Source organism: Haemaphysalis longicornis, unplaced genomic scaffold (assembly GCF_048455015.1).
Source record: "Haemaphysalis longicornis isolate Haplotype H1 unplaced genomic scaffold, Haemaphysalis longicornis Haplotype H1 scaffold_8, whole genome shotgun sequence".
Lineage (NCBI taxonomy): Eukaryota > Metazoa > Arthropoda > Arachnida > Ixodida > Ixodidae > Haemaphysalis > Haemaphysalis longicornis.
Genome location: NW_027526445.1, coordinates 158,035,289 through 158,053,653, shown reverse-complemented (window position 1 = coordinate 158,053,653; position 18,365 = coordinate 158,035,289). Strand labels below are relative to the sequence as shown.

At 47.3% G+C, this 18,365-nt stretch overlaps 1 protein-coding gene across 1 annotated transcript in view; it reads right to left on the bottom strand.

Moving 5' to 3' along the window:
- The window catches only part of LOC144148554 (uncharacterized), a 62,685-nt gene that overhangs the window by 33,343 nt on the left and 10,977 nt on the right, over positions 1–18,365 (bottom strand). The window contains exons 5-7 of the mRNA XM_077680072.1: positions 10,856–11,123; positions 6,709–6,963; positions 4,024–4,087 (exon numbers count right to left, since the gene is read on the bottom strand). Coding sequence (XP_077536198.1) covers positions 4,024–4,087; positions 6,709–6,963; positions 10,856–11,123 — 587 coding nt within the window. The remainder of the gene's footprint in view (positions 1–4,023; positions 4,088–6,708; positions 6,964–10,855; positions 11,124–18,365) is intronic.

Sequence of the window (18,365 nt, the reverse complement as noted above, 5' to 3'; positions counted from 1 at the left end):
TATTATTGGCACAGATTTTGTGTGTTAATATGCATGTTTTTTTTTAAATTGAGGTAACCGCGTGAGAGCGCTAGGTTATATACACTTTCGTGTTTTTGTTAATTCGTTTTCAGTTTTTCTTATAGCCAGATCACGCTACGAGTAGTGAAATTAGGCGATTTCTTGCCGTTTTTAGTTCACGTTTGGCTGTATTGGATGATATTGGAAACTTGTCGCTCGTTTGGTTATCCCTTGCGTGTTATTTTTTTTTTTTCATTGTTTGTTTCCAAACAATCTGCATTTACGCAATTATCACGACTGAAATGACCAACTTCGCCAGTTATGCATATATTGCGGGCACAAGGCATTCCACGACTGGTTCTATTTGACGATTTTTTTATGTTCCTGATTGTTTTTCGGTTTTCTCAAAATATGCGTCATTACTTCAGACAATGTGCCTGAGCGTTGATTAAGGAGTATTTTCACAAAATACAGCCTTACACCCGACAGCCGGTGACTTGGAACAAATGATCTTAGGGCTACAATCTTATTGGCAGGCAGCACTTACGCGCTTCGCCATATAGGACCTGTACAACGAATTCATTGAATGACTCGCTTCGCCTAATGTCGGTGGCAGATCATCAAATTTTTTAGTCGAACCTCCACTCGGCACGTTGCTGTACTACAGCTAAACACACACACAGCAGTAAGAAATAATTGGAAGAGACACACGCTTCTCAGTTTTCTTTTTGTTACTACTGCCTATGGGGTTACCAAGGGCGTAGCAGGAGGGGGGGGGGGGGGGGAGGGTTCTGTGTCAGAACACCCCTCGAAATTTTACAAGCGGCGCCACCCCTTTCCTTTCGGCTTTTCTTCCTCGCATGTTTTTTACATACTCCAAATGTAAAAACGAGAATAAGGTAAGAAAACAAAAAAAATATAGTGTTTGGGCGCAAGCTATCATTTTTATTTATTTTTTCCCTCGGCGGGGCATAAGTTAGAACACACCCAGAATAATATTTCTGGTTACGCCACTGGTGGTCAGTGCTGCAACAATGAAGCCGCTCTGACTTGCCCAGTTTTCTTTTTCACTGGCTGAGCTGATGGGTACGTCGAATCTCTCCTTTGTTGCATTTATTGCTTATGCGGGTGTGTAAAGGTGAAGCTAACGCTTGGGAAATTTTAAATTTTTAGAGAAGAGGACGTGTCTGAGTAGCACACCGTAGCTGCCGTACACTTTGCAAACGGTATACCGCGCATGTAGTATGCTGGCCATATTGAAACTTACAGGAAACAAATTTTCTGGCTTCTGTCTGCACCAGATGCGTGTGGTTATATTCCACTGTCGGGAGAGAGAGAGAGAGAGAGAGAGAGAGAGAGAGAGAGAGAGAGAGAGAGAGAGAGAGAGAGAGAGAGAGAGAGAGAGAGAGAGAGAGAGAGATGTGTTTTGAGAGGAGGTTGGCAGCAATGGATCAACGTAGGTGGGCAGCTAAGGTGTTTAGGTACCTATACTTGGCTAGCGTGGACACGCAGTGGTTAAGGAAGACTAGAAAGCTAACGATGAAATACAGAAAGAACAGCGGAAAATCCAAAACAATCAAGGTAACAAAAAAGAGGCAACGCAGATAGAAACGGATAAATGGAGAGAAAAAAATGGAAGCTAAAACTTCGTTAGAGATGTACAGGGCTGACAAATTGGACATCAGAAAGGAAAATTTCTACGATAATTCTCAGGGCAGTGCTTTGCTTTTTGAGGCTAGAGCAGGTTGCTTGCGAACTAAGAGCACTGTGGGGAAGTATTCACAAAATGATGCGGTATGCGTGGTCTGCGGGAAAGAAACAGAAACCATGAGGCACATAGTGTTAGAATGCGATGGTATCCATCCAAATCTACATGAGTGAAATATTCGGCTTCCAGAAGCCGTAGGATTTAAGGGCTTCTGGAAGCCGAAGTTAACAGAGGAAGTTAACTTCAAGGCAGTCGAGGTGACGAAAAGAAGATTGGAATGCTGGTGGACGAAGAGCAGAAAGGGGAATATTGCTTAGGACAGTTACGACCTGTAAGGAAAAAAAAGTATTTTGTGCGTAATAAGCTTTTTGTGCCTGCTCTAAGCAGAGCTAGTATAAAACATGGGTATATTAGTCCTTTTTGGTAAGATGACACGCCATCACCTCGCTACAAAGGGGAAACAAATAACAATCACCATCATCATCATGAGAGAGAGAGAGAGAGAGAGAGAGAGAGAGAGAGAGAGAGAGAGAGAGAGAGAGAGAGAGAGAGAGAGAGAGAGAGAGAGAGAGAGAGAGAGTAATTTTTCAGCCTGCTGTCAAAAGGACTCTTGGATCTCGGCAAACTCACAAAGACTAAAAATAGCGGTGCGTTTGGAAATTGGGATATGAGTTTGCAATGGGGTATACTGGTTTGACTGCGGAGAGACGGAGGCAACAAACAAGCAAACATCGTGACCAATTTGTTACACTACGCTCTCTATGCTTGACTTCACCGAACCTGACGAGCATTGCACGGTTCGTTGAATCTATGTGTGCAAGCCGGCGAACCGTCAGAGTAGCGGTTCATTTGGCGTCCCAAGAAAGTGCTTGTAGCACTCGTCTGAAGAATGCGCACGGGGCAGCGATGCAGAGAGTCCGTATACATTCCTTCCGCCATTCTTACCAACGCCCCGTAAGCGTTCTCCGAGATAATGTGAGCCGCGACTGTGTGTGAAAACATTTGCATGAACTAACCGTGAAAAAACGAGAAAAAACCCCCCGAGAAATATGAAGGCGAGGGAAGCAATCAGAACAAAAGGTGTGATCTCCAAAGGAGTTCGTGTTTTACATAGTGTGAGACAAATTTGATAGCACCAGGACGCCGAATTTAGGACGAATACAGACCGGACGCTTCGCAGATTTTTGCAGGTCGCGCTGTCCCTAAAGTACAGCTTATTCTAGTCTCACCTTGAGTTCTTGTCTTGCTGAGGCAACCTCATGATCAGTATTATGCCAGCGTAACAAAGAACGCATTATGCACAAATGGTAACAAATTTTATTAAATCGTCTGAGCCCGACCGGAAAAGATTATTTTATCAAGATTATGAAAACTACTCTTTTATATAATTCAAGCGAATAACGTAATGAGTGGTAGGACACGCCGCATTAAATTGTTGTCTCTTGATAGCAAGCTGACACTCTAGTTTTTTTACCTCTACCCTCCAAGGATTCTGTCGCGACCGTTGGTGTCAACAGAAAACTCCCGCGAACAAATAAAAGAGGTTACTGGCACCACCGAGAATCGAACGTGGGACGAATAGAAAAACGTAGCGAGAGCCCGTTGTCTTAGCGATTCAGCTACGAGCCCACGCGGAGACGGGAGAGACAGACAGTGCACTCACCGAGAACATCTGCGGGTTTACCCCCTGCATTCTCACTGACTGTCACGTGACAGCCTCACGCGACCTCTCGCGCCGCTGTGCGAGAGGCCCACGGCATATGTAGCGGCGTGTTTGCGCCTTTCGCATGCCCTAGGAGTTAGTAAAAAATAAAGGAAGCTGCCGCCGATAAAGGAAGCTGCCGCCGGAATCCGCCGATCTCGTCGGCTCCGTCGGCGGCGGCAGAGACGAGGAGAAGTGAGACCGTCTAACAGCGTGTTTGAGCTTCCTTTAATTTTATCAAACGAGTTTCCACTCATGTGCTTCACCAACACAACTCAACCATCCACCATTCATGGATCATACATTGATTAAACCTTAGCAAAGTATATCTCTTTGAAGTAATAAAGGGTGTGCATGGTTAAGTGCATTTAACTTGTCTCTAGTTTTACTCTTTGTAGAACCACGTGTGTGAATTCAAGTGACGTCGTATGGGTAATCGTTGGGGGTGTTGTTTGCAGCTTCGCTTTCCAACCACCTTCACACGGTGGATTGGCGCGCATTTTTGTTTCTTATTGTAGCTTTCCAGCCTTTGAACCAAGGCTTGAGAAACTAGAAGAGCCATTGGGAACTGTCGCGCATTCAGGTGGCATTTGGTCGCAATCTTTGTACTCACCACCTTCAGGGGGCACGGCGCCATTCTGTGTGTGCCAGGCCTCGACGGTGAGCTTGAAGCGACCCTGCGAAGACAAAATTTACCCGTCAGTTGGTGCCACTGTATTTCCCTCGCTTTTGAAGACAGGATAGTGAGTAGCAGCTTCTAGCAGCGAGCCTGGCTTGCTTCTCCGCATGGGAAGGATAAAACGTGAACTTAAGCGAAAACATGTAATCAGACAAGAACGTGAAGAAACCAAGGGTTTATGCCTGAATGAAACATACGGTAAGCCAGGCACACCGAACAATTTAGACTTCCTATCATCAAAGTGCTGCGCCGCACATGACCGTTATAGCAACTCCCAGCGTCATTTGGAAACGCGAACTCCAGTGTCGGCAGTGCAACCCAGAACCTCGCAAGAGACGATTTTATATTAGTCGTACGCAGCAGGAGAATGTCTCAGCACGGCGTATGATCGTGGCTTAGTTTCCGAACTAGCGGAAACCGTAAAAACTCAATACTTGCTCACGAATGGATGCACGCGACCAGACATCTCGTGATGGCCGGAACGGTACCATTTTTGAGGCGCGAAAACGGGCCTTATTTTTTCAGTTCTGTAGAAATCGACACCAAAGTTACATTACAACATTGCGCATTACATCAGCTCCAATTTTCTGTTTTCCCCCGCGTTTGATTACCTCATTTTTAACCCGATTGTTGAGACTCTTGCTGCAGGTTTTGACTTGTAATGGTCCGATACACCGTGAAGTTATTGTACAAAAACGAGCCATCCGTAAATAGCAAGTTGGCGGTCCTTTCTTAACTCGTATCCTTTGCCGCCGACGATCGAGTAAAAGGAACAGGAGCTCTAAGTAAGTTTTACGTTTCTTCGTAGATATCACCTATACCCGCTTGAAGACCCTCTAAACAGGAACTTCTGAGTCTTGGTTGATTGCAGGGTTTAACGCCCCGACGCAACGCAGGCGATGAGGCGCGCTGTAGTGGAGGGCTCCGGATTAATTTTCACCACCTGCAGGGGATCTTTAACGTGCGCCGAAAGCTCGAACACACGGGCGTTTTCAATTGCTTTCCACCTCCATCAGATAAGCGGCCGCCGCGGCCGGGAATCGAACCAGAACTTCTGACTATTCTGAATTGAAATGCAAATAATTATATTTATTCGTCTGCAAACATGCCTGCGAGCAACAGATTGTTTCGCGCTGAAGTTTCGTCAGATATGTAGTCAACCTACCGAAACTCAATGTTTAAGAACGTTTATGGGGCGTTAAGCGATGTCACGTAGTGATAACTTTCGCAAATGGTTTAAAGCTCGTCTTTTGCTAGTCGATCTCGAGCGTCTACCAAATACCCCAGTGGCAAAAAAACATTAGCGAGCATATGTGATAAGACCAGTGAGGGACAGTCGGTTCTGGCTCAATCCGAGGCGTCTTACCGGAGCGACAGAGGGCGCTCGCAGCGAGGCGAGTTAATCTGAGACGACCAGCGAAGCACGAATAAACCGTCGGAGGCTAAAAATATAAACTGAATAACTTGAAATTGATAATGACTTCTGGTTATAACAGCCTCTGTACAACACACGCGCTAATGCAGCGTTAAATTGTGGCCTCCAGAAACGCCAAAGGCACTCCGCATTTTCACCAGACCGGAAACAAACCCCACGCCACAACTCTTCTCACTTGCGCTTTCTTTCTCATCTGCAATGCGTCCTTAAATGCAGGTAGTGTGAATGTTAACCTCCACTTCTCCGCAAGCACTTGAAGCAAGTCCGTATAAGAAGCGCGGGGTGTTAAAATCTCCGCTGCCCAACCATTCAATCGGTCGAGCGAGCAGCCCCCATTAACGCGTATTTTATTCAGCAAGCTGTGAATGTTAACCTCCACTTCTTCGCAAGCACTTGAAGCAAGTCCGTATAAGAAGCGCGGGGTGTTAAAATCTCCGCTGCCCAACCATTCAATCGGTCGAGCGAGCAGCCCCCATTAACGCGTATTTTATTCAGCAAGCACACCGTCGTCGTAATGACGGCGCTACACACAGCGGGGCCGCCAAGATGACAACACTTGAGCTCAGCGGGACGCTTCTTAACAGGGAGCCCACACCACACGGAGGGCTCTTTCCGCCATTAACATCCCCCCCCCCCCCCCCCCTTCACATTCATTCCCAATGGGCACGCGAAAGAGCAAAGGTACCCACACGAATGCGCATGAGCGGAAGTACGCCTATGAATTTCACGCCGGATAGTTCAATTAGCATTCTCGCACGTGTGCACACCAACGCATCGATGACTGAATTTGTTAGCTGGCGTTCCATCAGGAAATTTACCGCGTCTTTAGCTATAAGCTTTCCAGGTGCTCAGTTAGTTCGTAAAGGGATCTATCTACCTTACGGTAGCTTCCCAAGTACGTTTTTCTTTGTTTTCTCATCAAGCTTATCAATCTCTGCGATCTATCACATTCACTACAATCAATTTAACTAATTTAGAACAGATGTTTAGGCAGCGGAGATGCTACCACCATTCATGACAACATTGGCTGCGGTAAAAAAAATTTCAGGTGCTACTATACTGACGAAACATTTCCAGAAATAACGCCCCAAGATGTTTAATTAACCAGAGGCCGGTAAATGATGGCGACACGCTCTTCTCGGACACTCGTTCGCGGATAACCATGGCGTCGATGGAGCACTCACCGGCCAGGGCAGGGTGAAGGTGAAGTTGTGCGCCAGCGCGAATCCCTCGGGCATGCTGTTGTTGGCCACCACGGGCGACACGAGCAGGCCGAAGGGACAGGCCGGGGGGCCGCCGTCTCGCGTCCTCGCTAGGCAGCTCCGCATGAACACGTGGCACGCGCCGGGGCAGAGCCCGCCGCAGCACTCGCCCTTGGCATCGGTGCCGTCGGTCGAGAAGCGCCGCAGACGCAGCTCGAACCGGGCCGCCCCTTCAACCTGAATGGAAAGTGACAGTCGTGTTTTTACGCGAATAGATTGGTTGACTGACTTACTGACTGACTGACTGACTGATTAATTAATTGATCGATCGATCGATCGATTGATTGATTGATTGATTGATTGATTCCTCCATCGATCTATCGATTGATCGATTGATATATTATTCATTCATTGATGAAAACCTTTGTTTCATGAGTGTGTCGCAGTCAACTGTGATGATGATGGTTGGATTTCTGTGGCGCAAGGCCAGCTACGGCAAAGAACGCCAAGAAACACTTGCTAAAAGCGTAGTCAACTTTCATGGTGATAAACTAGCCCCAGATATTACAGGGAAAGCTAAAAAAGAAATAGCGAGAGAGGGCGAGATGTACATAGGTGCGCCTGCCATTTTCCAGTCACAAAATGAGATAAGTTACTTAGGCTAATCATCATCGTCATCACAATGAGATAAGTTAGTGTAAACCGGAATGCAAATTCACATGCTGAAAGAATAATTGGCTCTGTCATGTCGCTGATCAGATGGCTGTCTTATTCTGCTCAAAATATTTTGCCGCTTAGTTCAGACATGGAGCTATCTGACGTGATGTGCCGTTTTGTTTGGTTTGAATGTGTATTGAACTACGTGTCTTTTTCATTAACAGTAAGTTAAAGGGCACTTGTTTGCGGCCCTTTTCTCCGTCCGTTGTCTGTATTTTGAGCGGCGGATATAATAAATTGAAATTAAGTAACCTTATATTTATTTATTTATTTATTTATTTATTTATTTATTTATTTATTTATTTATTTATTTATTTATTTATTTATTTGTTTATTTATTTATTTATTTATTTGTCTCAAGGGCAAGCCCACGTGTGTGCGCTAAATATAGCCCCTGGGTAAGAGCTCTTGTTGTCTACAGCGCTTGAATTTACAAAAGTTCATTTTAACAAAGGCCTGGACAGTACGCCAAAAATTTAAAGGAAGAGAAAAGGAAGCGAAAAAAAGGTAAGTAAGTAAGGGAAGAAGGGGAATGTGAAAAACGAAGATGGCAAGGAAAGTAAGGTACGTCAACTAGTGGGAAAACACGTCTATAGGAAAGCCTGAAGTCCAGTTCCATGCAGAAACTTAAGTTAAGTCTTTTATTACGTGTTGTCGTGCATCGAGCGGCCGTAGTCATCCGGTTTATCCCACTTAGAAGGACTTCATACTTCAAGGTCAAGTTATGCTAGTATATCGCTCCGCGTCACTTTGGACTTCCAGTCGTGGTTACAGCGGACGTCCTAAGTGGGGCCAGAGTCCCTTTATTAAAGCATTGAAGGACTCTGGTGGAGCTAAGACTTGGTGCGCTACCCTTTTTCTGCCTTCGTGTACACAAAGAAAAACATTGCACCCAAGGTAACGTCAAAATAAGGACAGCATGGCGAATTCTATGGATGGCTGAAATCGTTGCGAGACGTGGAATACAAAAAATTGCACAAACTCCCAAGCGAAAATTGTCAAATAGACGCGTAAGCCGCACCGCAATACAAAAAGCCTCTTGCAAGCGAATTTTACAGCTACACACAAATGAATTGCTGGGAAGACATTTTTAGCGGCTCTATAAGCAGTCTGATACCAACGTGTAATGGCCGCAGCGCCTTTTCCTAGATAACTTCTTAAGACCCTATAAATCCGTGTGAAGTACGCCAAGCCCCTTTGATGTCGGCTTCATTACATTACACCGATGTATTGGTGGGAAAACGTTTTTGTAGAGGCAACATAAACAGTCTACAGAATGCCCTAGCGCCTTCTATTATGTACCTCCATGAGATTCCACGTAACCCTACGGTGTGGTCTACACCGGGCCCTTTAACAATCGCTTCGCATCTTTGCACAGATGCATTGGTGGGAGAACATTCTTTAGGAGCAATATTACCCGTCTTTTGTGAACATATGGAGGCCCCAGGGCCATTCATTAACAGCATTCTCTTTAAGCGGCGAAAGCGTGACGCATGAAGCGTTAAAGATGGACAGACGGGTTTTCTCCCTGAGTCTACGTATAAATGCTTAATCATTAAAAAGAATTGTTACGCACTTGTCAAATTTTGCATGCTAGGTGTTGCTTGCAAAGTGCTGTGGACTAACACAGCCATGGCTTGTGGTTGGCGCAGTAGACTGGCCGAGTTAATGTTCATGTATAATAGGGGCACGCACACCCTCAATCAAGTTTTCAGGAAAGAAATAACTTTACGCAGCTAATCATTCTATCGACAGCCGAAGGAACGCCATAAAATGTTGCGCGCCTACAAACTCGAACACCCTGCGGTACGCGAAACGATGTGCCGGTTCTTACGTAGAACTTGACCTATCTGTAGATATGGGGCACAGGGAAAGGGAACAAGGCGATGAATCAAGCCCACGGTGACAGCTAGGCCCTGAACCAAATACCCCAGGGCTAAAGATGACACCCATCGATTACACCTTTCGATCCAGATTGGAAACCATAGTGTAGCGGATTACTCTACTGGAAACCATAGTGTAGCGGATTACTCTACTGAAGCTGTGAATGGCTGGCACTCCGTTCCGTCTATCGACACATACCATCATGCACCGGTGAGCCTGTGAATAAAGATGTTCATTCTCTCTCTTTCCCTCCTTCTTAGCGTCCTGCGCTCGCTAAGCACACGCTCGATTCCGGTTGAATTTTCAGTAGTTACTTGCACCAGGCAGTCACACAGTTTAAACAATCATCCTATCCAGACCACAGTTTTTTTTTTCAAATGTTAAATTTTGCCCTTAACAGAAAGTGTTTGATTGTCAGCGTGCAAATAAAAAAAAGCATATACTCAAATCATGCGCACGGTAAAAGTTACTGAACGAATTTGTTGCTGCTCATTCGAAGGAAAAAAAAAAAAAAACAAGCTCGAGCACAAAGTTGTAGACTTCCATGCGAAGGATTTTAACACGCTTATTCAGCCACTTTTGTTATTTTTTAAGAAAATAGTCACGCAATACGAAAGGAGCCGAGGCTATGGAACTGTCAGTAACTCGGGGTTCTGGACTGAGAAAAACAATACCAGACATAGCTGTGACTTCACATTATCGTCATGACGTTTCGTTATTGTCTCCGTGTCAGATTCTTGCCCTCTGTCACGCAGAGTAAGGAGACGTTGTCTTTGCGAGCATAAAAACCACGTGGCACACGCCAGAAACGTTATCTGTGATCCAGGGCCAATGTGTAAAAATGGGTCCTTTGTGTCATCACTCATCGGTGTTTTTTTTACGGATCTCAGTTCGGCTGTCTGCAGGCTAGACTTCGAATCAAACGGGAGCCATACGTCATTTTTTTTTTCACGTCCCTTCCAATAAGTTTTGATGGCGCTAAAAATTTGAACGCTTTAGTTATTGGCAATGGTTAGCACTCTGGAAAAGGAAGGGGAGATTCGCCCAGAGTTCTAGCCAACATTGTGGGTTAAATCTTTCAGAAATAGAATGATAGGTTAAGCATCGCTGAAAACTGGGCATGTTGGTTTATGAGTTGAAAAACATTAAAAACAGCAAAAAATACTCAGACACGAGAACCGAGTAGGCAGGGTGCAGACAAATCCCTCAGTGATGAACAGGCCTGTTATTGCTATTTTACACATGAGAAAACAAAGCGCAATGCTGGATTCGCGTTGGCGTTCGTGGCGTGCTCCAAGGAAGCGTTCTTTCTCCAACTCTTTTTATTACAAAGCATAAGCTGCCGTATTGCCCATTTCGAAGAAAATCTGCAGTAATGGTGAATGAACTGTCCTTCGCTAAGCGCTACCGGCAACCGGATGCTGCTTATTTCGTCTGTCGAAGCCAACATTACTGCGCCCTGCTCGCATTTCTAGGCCAAGTGCACGGCCAACGGCATCAGCAACATGCCAATAGAAGCAGCGCTCACCGGTTCCGTCGCGAGAGCTGCCAGGAGCACAAGGAGGAGCGGCAGCAGCAGGTCAGCGGCGGAGGCTGCGTGGAGGCGCGACCATCCTGATGCCATGGTGGCCGAGTGCCGCAGCTCCCGGAGGGGGCCCGCGAGCGCGCCGCGGCGGAGGAGGAAGAGACGCGGGCGAGAGGGCGGCGCGGATGCAAGTTCAAGTTCCGCCTGGCGGTGACCCGGCTGGGTCAGCCGCCGGCGAGCGGACCAAGACGACGACGGACGACCACGCTTCCTGCTCGGCTCGGTCCCCCGCCCGTTGGCCCGGTGAAAGCACCGTTACACGCGGCGCGCGAGCCGCGTAGCGGACTTCTCGTCACGCGCGCTGCGGCCAGAAAACGACAGTGATCAACGGCACGGCTGGGGGTCGGCTTTGACACCTCGTCGCTTCTTCCCTCACGCGTCCCGCGAGCCTGCTAGCTTGTAATGATACCGGGGAGGAGGGAGGAACTCGAATTGCTGCCGGCTAGACGGTGATGTGTATTGCGGAAGGCAAGAAAGGCGCCCAGGGACGGGACAAAGGACGGGCATGCCCTTCCTCCCCTTTCACATTTCGTAATCGAGATTTCGTGTAGCAGTTATTTACAGCCACCTTCGGAGATGCGTGCAGGCCTATAAAAGCTGAGTGGCTGCGTCTCTTACGGAAGCTAGGTCATGAAGAGGCGCCTTTTTAAGTGCCCGGTATAAAGGACTGTACCAGGCGATGACTGGCGGCTGAAGGGCGGAAGAAAATATACCCCGTCTACGGGCCTTCTCTTCAGAGGTGACAGCTACGCCCGCAGGTCGCCGTTACGGGACGGCCATAGGAATCGGATCAGGGAATTATTGTCAGCCACCCACTGGCAGGAGGTTGACTGACGCGAACTCAACAACCGGTATGACTGTGCCCGCTCGAAATGGCCGTGCCGGTGGAAGCCGCTGACGACGTCACTTTTGACAGGTTCATGACTAGAATACAGTAGTACAGCGTCTTCTAGCAGCGTCTAGTAATGCGACGTTTTCAGATAAATGAAGGTTTTTCGAGACGCGGCTTTCCGGTACGCGTAAACGTACGTTTTCGCTTTCCTTCAGGCTTCGAGGGAATACACCCGCTCAGCGTGTTATTCCAGGAAATTCTCAAGAAATTACGTGCACAGGTGTAATTATTATTAACAAAAATATTAACATCAGTTGCAAGTAAGGCTAAACAATATGCTGCAACCATGCTAAAATTCTTTCTAGCACAGAAGCAGCACACTCTCATTAGAACAGTATATGACCACCCTGGTGTAGTATTCGGCTTCGTCCTACAGTGGACATGAATGGGCTGATGAATGAATGAATGAATGGAGCGTCTATGTTTTGGCACCCGTTGAGCAGCCTAAATTAGTAGAAGCATCTAGGTTTAACCATTTTTGACGTGAAACGTTTTTAGCCTGCTTGTCCATTATTTCGTGGTGTAGGTGATGTTTTCCGTCCTTTTTTAGCACGTAACCCCGGAGGGAATTCGCCAAGAAATTGTTACTTTAAAGGGGCCATGAAGACAAAATTCATTTGATTCATTAAATAGACTGCTTTGTCCGGAAACAATGATATCAATTTTATAGCAAACCAAACTAAACATGGAGATATTACGGTAGACATTTGAAGCAGTGACGATTTTTCGGGCAATTGCCGGTGATTCCTCTATGGCGTCATAAAAATTCAGGGAAGTTTGCACGCATGAGCAAGACCTAAATGGCGAAGCCTTTGTAGATGATCATTGACGGACACAAAGTTAAGCTTTAGTATCACTGTGGTGTCGGGGTTGACATCGGCGGAATGGAATTTCGATGAGCTTATATTGAGCAAGGCCAGACTGAGAGCGTCGTTTTGCTCGACGCTTTCGTACGCCACTATGCAGGCGCGACTTATATCTCTCTAGCTGATGCTTTGCCCGCCGAGCCTCTCGAAGCACGGCCTCTTCCGCGGCCGTGCGAACAATCTGCGGCCGGGCCATGTGGCGTCGAGAGAAACAAAACATTTTAATGAGCTCAAATGTGAGAGTGGAACCCTAGTCCGGGAATCCATGCGTTGCCCTCGCCGTCTTGGCCCTTGTCACCAGGAGAGCCTGGTCCTCCGGTTGACAGCTGGTCAACAGTGTCTCCCACAGCTCAGGAAAGGAACAGGTGGAGAGGGGTGGTAGGGCTGGGTTGTGAGCGCATTCCACAATTATATGCTGGAGGGTACCTAGCTGTGGACAAAACTTGAATAGCGCGGAGTACTGTGTGGGAAACAATAAATTCATTCGAACCGGGTGAACGTACGTGCCTGCTTGTAATTGTCGGAGTGTTATTTCCTGAGTTTTGCTGAGGGATGGGTGAGGGCACGGGAATTTTTGTCTGGTGGTCCGGTAAAATTGGGTAATGTCTTGATAGGTGAGAAGTAGCGTCGGAGATGCGGTGACCTCTGGGGCTCGGTAGGCCAGTTCGCGAGCCTGTTGGTGGGCGAAGTTGTTGCCCGTTACAGAGGCATGGGCAGGTGTCCAAACGATCGCCACTCGGTGAGATGGACGGTATGGCTGAAGTAACCGCAGGGTCGTTGGTGCAACCCTCCCTGAAAGGAAACTGCGGCAGGCTGCTTGAGAGTCAGTGATGATGACTCTGCTGGAACATTGGATGAGGGCTAAGGCAATGGCGAGTTCTTCGGCGTCTCGTGGGGATGTCGTACGGATGGATGCGCATGAAGTTAAATGGCTTCATGGCGTCGATGATCATCTACAGGAGCTTAGACATTATAATCGCGGCTCTTCTACGGCACAGAGCGCATGCGCACGACGACACGAATACGAACGAACGAGGGGCGTGCGCTATGAACAGGTGTGTCTTTCTCGTTCCGAGCAAGTGTTGCCACGATACGGCAAACGCTGGAGTCTTTCTGTGGCCATTGTTTGTCAATCTCCCGAAGTGTGTATGCTTGGCTTGACGTACTACCGTGCTTAATTGAAATACGAACAACGCTGCGCGTGGTTTTCAGTATATGATCCGCATTCTAAGCGAGGGGTTGCGCGTGCGCAGTATGAATAAGTTCCCAGAGGGCTTTCCCAACGTTATGGCTGCTGTGCATGCACGGCCCGTCGCCAGGGAGCGCAGCATGTACAGTTGTTCATATTTCAACTTATCAGAAAAGTACGTGCGCTCGAGGCACGCGGCGAACGGGGGATTTTTTTTTTTTTTTTTTGCTAATTGTGGCGTGGCGCACTGTGTTTATGTGACGTACGTGCTTTTCGGCGCATTTACGCGCGACTGTGCTTTTTTGTATGACTGTGGAAGCGTTGAGTCGTGTCTGCGACCCTGGCCGATCTCTTTTGCCCCGACGGCTGCTCTGCGCGGTCACACCAATATTGGCTAATTTCTCTAAGTGGGGATGCTTCGCTTGACGAACGCGCGCTCGAGGCACGCGTGCACGAGTGCTCGGTCTTTTCTTGGTATTTTTAACTGCGGACACCCTCTGCAAACGATTGCCTCGCTGTGAAAAATCAATGTCCACAGGCGATCACAAATGACCGCACAATCATTAACAGTGAGCAGTGGGAGACCGTGCTGCTCAGCTCCGGCCCGGAAGATCAACTCTGGGCCGTCCAGCTGGCTGAGAACGCTGCTAGAGCCCAAGGGCTCACGGCCGACGACTAAGCAAGACAGCTGGCAAACTGAATAAAGTTTACTCTCTCTCTCTCTCTCTCTCTCTCTTGTGCGATTGGCGGACGCCGACGTGAGGCACAGCTAGGAAACACAACTGGGCGATCGTAGTGGGGCCTCTAGTTTTTTATCCCATAACTTCAATGATAACGTGCAGTTAGCACACTCATAACTATGTTTTTTTTATTTGTGGCCCCTATTTAGTCTCTCCAACCAATATTACATCACTATAGAAGGAAGTTTGACTTTTTCAATATTCTATGTGTATTTTAGTTAAAAACTTACAATGAAGGTGTGTGAGTGACCAAAGCCAAGTTCTTTCGAAATGAATACGGGTGTATTTTGCCTTTATGGCTCCTGTTAGTACGCTCCCCTTGCGCTCTTGCCCGGGCTCCCGACTGTAAAACGAACGTTTAAACCGGTGAGCGCCGCTGGCGCGCGGTCACCGTCAAAGCGGTCCTTGTCGTGAAACGGTCTAGACCCCGGAAGTGGTTTAGAGGCAAAAATTTATCCCGGTGTCACGGCATTACCATTCTAGTATTACTTACGCGAGGTCGCATGCCACGTGCGAGGAGGAGTGGCGAGAACGTCGACGCCTACTGAAAGGGAGGTGGGATATAGTCGGGAGAGATAAAGTGAGATGCCACTTGGTGAATTTCTCGTTTTTGAGAGTAAAGAGAAATCAGAGTTGTAGTAAAAAAGGCGTGTGCGTCTTTAATAAACCACAAGTATGACTGAAGTTGGGTTACGTGCTGCGAAGTACGAACGTTTCACCTGTGCGGCTACCTAGCAATTTCTTCTGTAGACTTTCATTTGCGTGTCCCAACTAAAGCCAGTAAAAAAAAGGTTGACCTCTCTCGTGGCGCCGATGGGTTCGCTTGAATTGTTGTCTATCGACTTTTTTTACCGCAGGCAGAGTTGTGCAGTGCTCTACGCCAGACTGAAGCTCATAAAAACGTATTTGCAATATTGCTATGCGTGCGCATGTGTGCGTGCGTGGAGGAGGTTATGCAAACTTGTTCTGCTGACCAATGTATACAAGCGCACTTCTAGTGCTTTTTCACAAAGTCCGACGGAACGGTGATAAAAGCAAAATTTTTATTGTGTCAAAGTCGTTTTCACTTGACGATTGCGTCGAATGCGGAAGTACGGCAGGATTTGGTGTCCCAAAAGGCGTGTAAAATCCTTACGAAGCAAAGCAGAACTTCGGATGAGGTGCGAACTTCAAAAATTTCGTTCCGAGAAAAGCTCACGGAAATAAAAACCTAAAAACTACTTCCTCGTCTCCTAAGGACCTCGGTAGGAGGTCACCGCAACTGAATCATTCCTGAGCAATGAAACTCGCGAGTGCTTTTCTAGGGACGGTGTACGTAAATCATTCAGGGAAATATTCTCCGCGTGTTTTTTTCTTCTTCTTTTAAACCACAACGCAAACAGGGTTGGGTACTCTTAAAACATCTTTTCTTTTTCTGCTGGAGAGCGTGCTAAGTTCACTGTTTTTCCTGACATGAACATTATTAGAACATCTTCGCATTTTGAGTCATTCCCAGAATGAATAAATTGACGCATAAATGAAGGAATGGATCAAGATTATTTTGCGCTTTATTTCGGACATAAAATATGCACGCATGTGGCGTACAGGGAGGAGAAAGCACCATGGTAGAACACTTTTGCCGCTTTCCTGTGACCTGTAATATGTCGGTTGTGACGGTAATGTATCAACCACAACCCATCACGCAAAAGACATTAATCAATTTCAGAGATAGAATGGAAGTAAAAAAAATGGGTCAGAACCAGAGACGAGAATCGAATGATTTCTCAGCAATAAAGGAATTTGCGATTTGTGGTCTATCGTCCAGCCTGGACGCCGTGCTCCACGTCAACGTCCGCAATTCAGCGTACAGTAGGTTCCAGTGCGCTTGCAGCTGTGTAAATACCCAAAATCTGTTTGGGAAATGTGGGGGTACTGGGCGTACTAAAGCGAGCTTTCTTGGTCTCACTAGCGTCACTAAATAAGCTACGCTTAAGAGTACCGCCCCTTCGTGCATCCGGAAGCGTCTGGGGGCCATTTTGTTTCTGGCTTGTAGTGTTGCCATCTCTCCCAACGAAACCGCCGCCGGTTGTGGCGGGCAGAGTGTGACCGGCCGCTCCAGCGTCCGCGCAGCAGAGAGAGAGAGAGTGAGAGGAGAGGCGCCCAGAAACAAAATGGCTGCGCCCATATGTAAACCAACATCACGTGATGTCGACCGACCAATGGAAATCCTGGCGGCACATAACAATGAGAGAAAAGAGTGCCGATACTCTAAAGCCTTCATTTAGTAACGCTAGGTCTCACCGAGTGCACTGTCGTTACGTAAAACGCACTGTGGGAAAGCAAACTTTACAAAATAGGACGGCACGTGATGATGATGACGCAAGAAAAAAAAAACGCGCTTCCCGTGTTCGGAATCGAACCTGGGTTCCTCGTGTTAAAAAACCGACGTCTGCACAATTGCGCCATTCCGACAGGGTCGAGGCAGTTCGCATCATAGAGTTTCATACTAATATATGCTAGCGCCGTTCCTCGCCTGCTTGGCTTAGCTAGCCATACGGCTTCTTTTTTGTCTAGAAGCCAAAATCAACAAAAAAATAACACTTTTTTTATGTTCATCGTATATTAAGCAAAAAAAAAAACTACTGACATTTTGGAGCTTCAGTTTTGCAATAACAAAACAAATTTCATGAGCCATCTACGGTAATATTGTTGCTTTTTTGCAGCCATAGCCAACGTTTCAGCCTGTTCATGAGCCATGCCAAGGACAAGTGGAACGTACCTGCCGGGTACATGACGGAACGCTCGCTGAAGCGCGGCTACCATAGACAGTGGCGCCAGATTTCCCTCTACTATATATTAGTATGAAACTCTAGGGTTTGCATTTAAAGCGAATTTTAACGCTTCATTTTGAACGACAATGGGCGAAAGGGGAGGGGGGGGTTCTCAGCTACCTCGTGAGGGACTCGTTTACCTTCGTCTGTGTTTGGACTTTGACTCGGAGGCAGTTTGCACTTCAGATTCCACCAGTCCGTCTAATCTGGAAACCCGGGCATTCGTGTTTCCCTGGCAATGAACGCGTTCATGCGGTAGCCCGAGGCCTCACTCTCCGGGCGCCAGCGGAAGACCAACCCAAACCAAACAAGACAGAAAGTATCCCACTCACATACATACATATACTACAACACTACAGACTCTCCCGTAGGACACTTCCTCCGCCACACGCGCAACTCACCCGTGAGAAAGCCACTGCATGGCGCCAGCTACAAACTAGCACGTTTCCTAGCCTCTCGCTCCGGCGCAAATTCTACCCTACCATGTACCCAGGCAGATGCCCATCCTGCGAAGGACACCCGAACCTGTACCACTCAACATGGGAATGCCCCAAACCCCCGACCCAATTGCCTATATCCAGCCCCTCCCCCTCCGGATGGGAAGCCGCTCTTTCCAGCTCAGCCTTGGACGACCAGCGCGGACTGATCGACCGGGCAAGACGGATCGCAGCAGCAAATGGGGCCCTGGACTAAGGGCACCACCCTCTGAGAGCTAAATAGTCTGACTTTATAATAAAGTTTTCTGCTACTACTACTCGATCATTGATGCTCGGACTTTGATTGCTGCGGCTTTGACTTAGGTATTTCATCATTTAACTTTCGAACGCAAAAAGCATCGCGTTTCCACCATCGCCATTGTTAGGAAGATAATTGATTTTTTTTTTGCCACAGACGATATAAGGTGCGCTGGTTATTTTGTGTAATTGCTAGCAATGTTAGTTGTTTGCATTGGACTG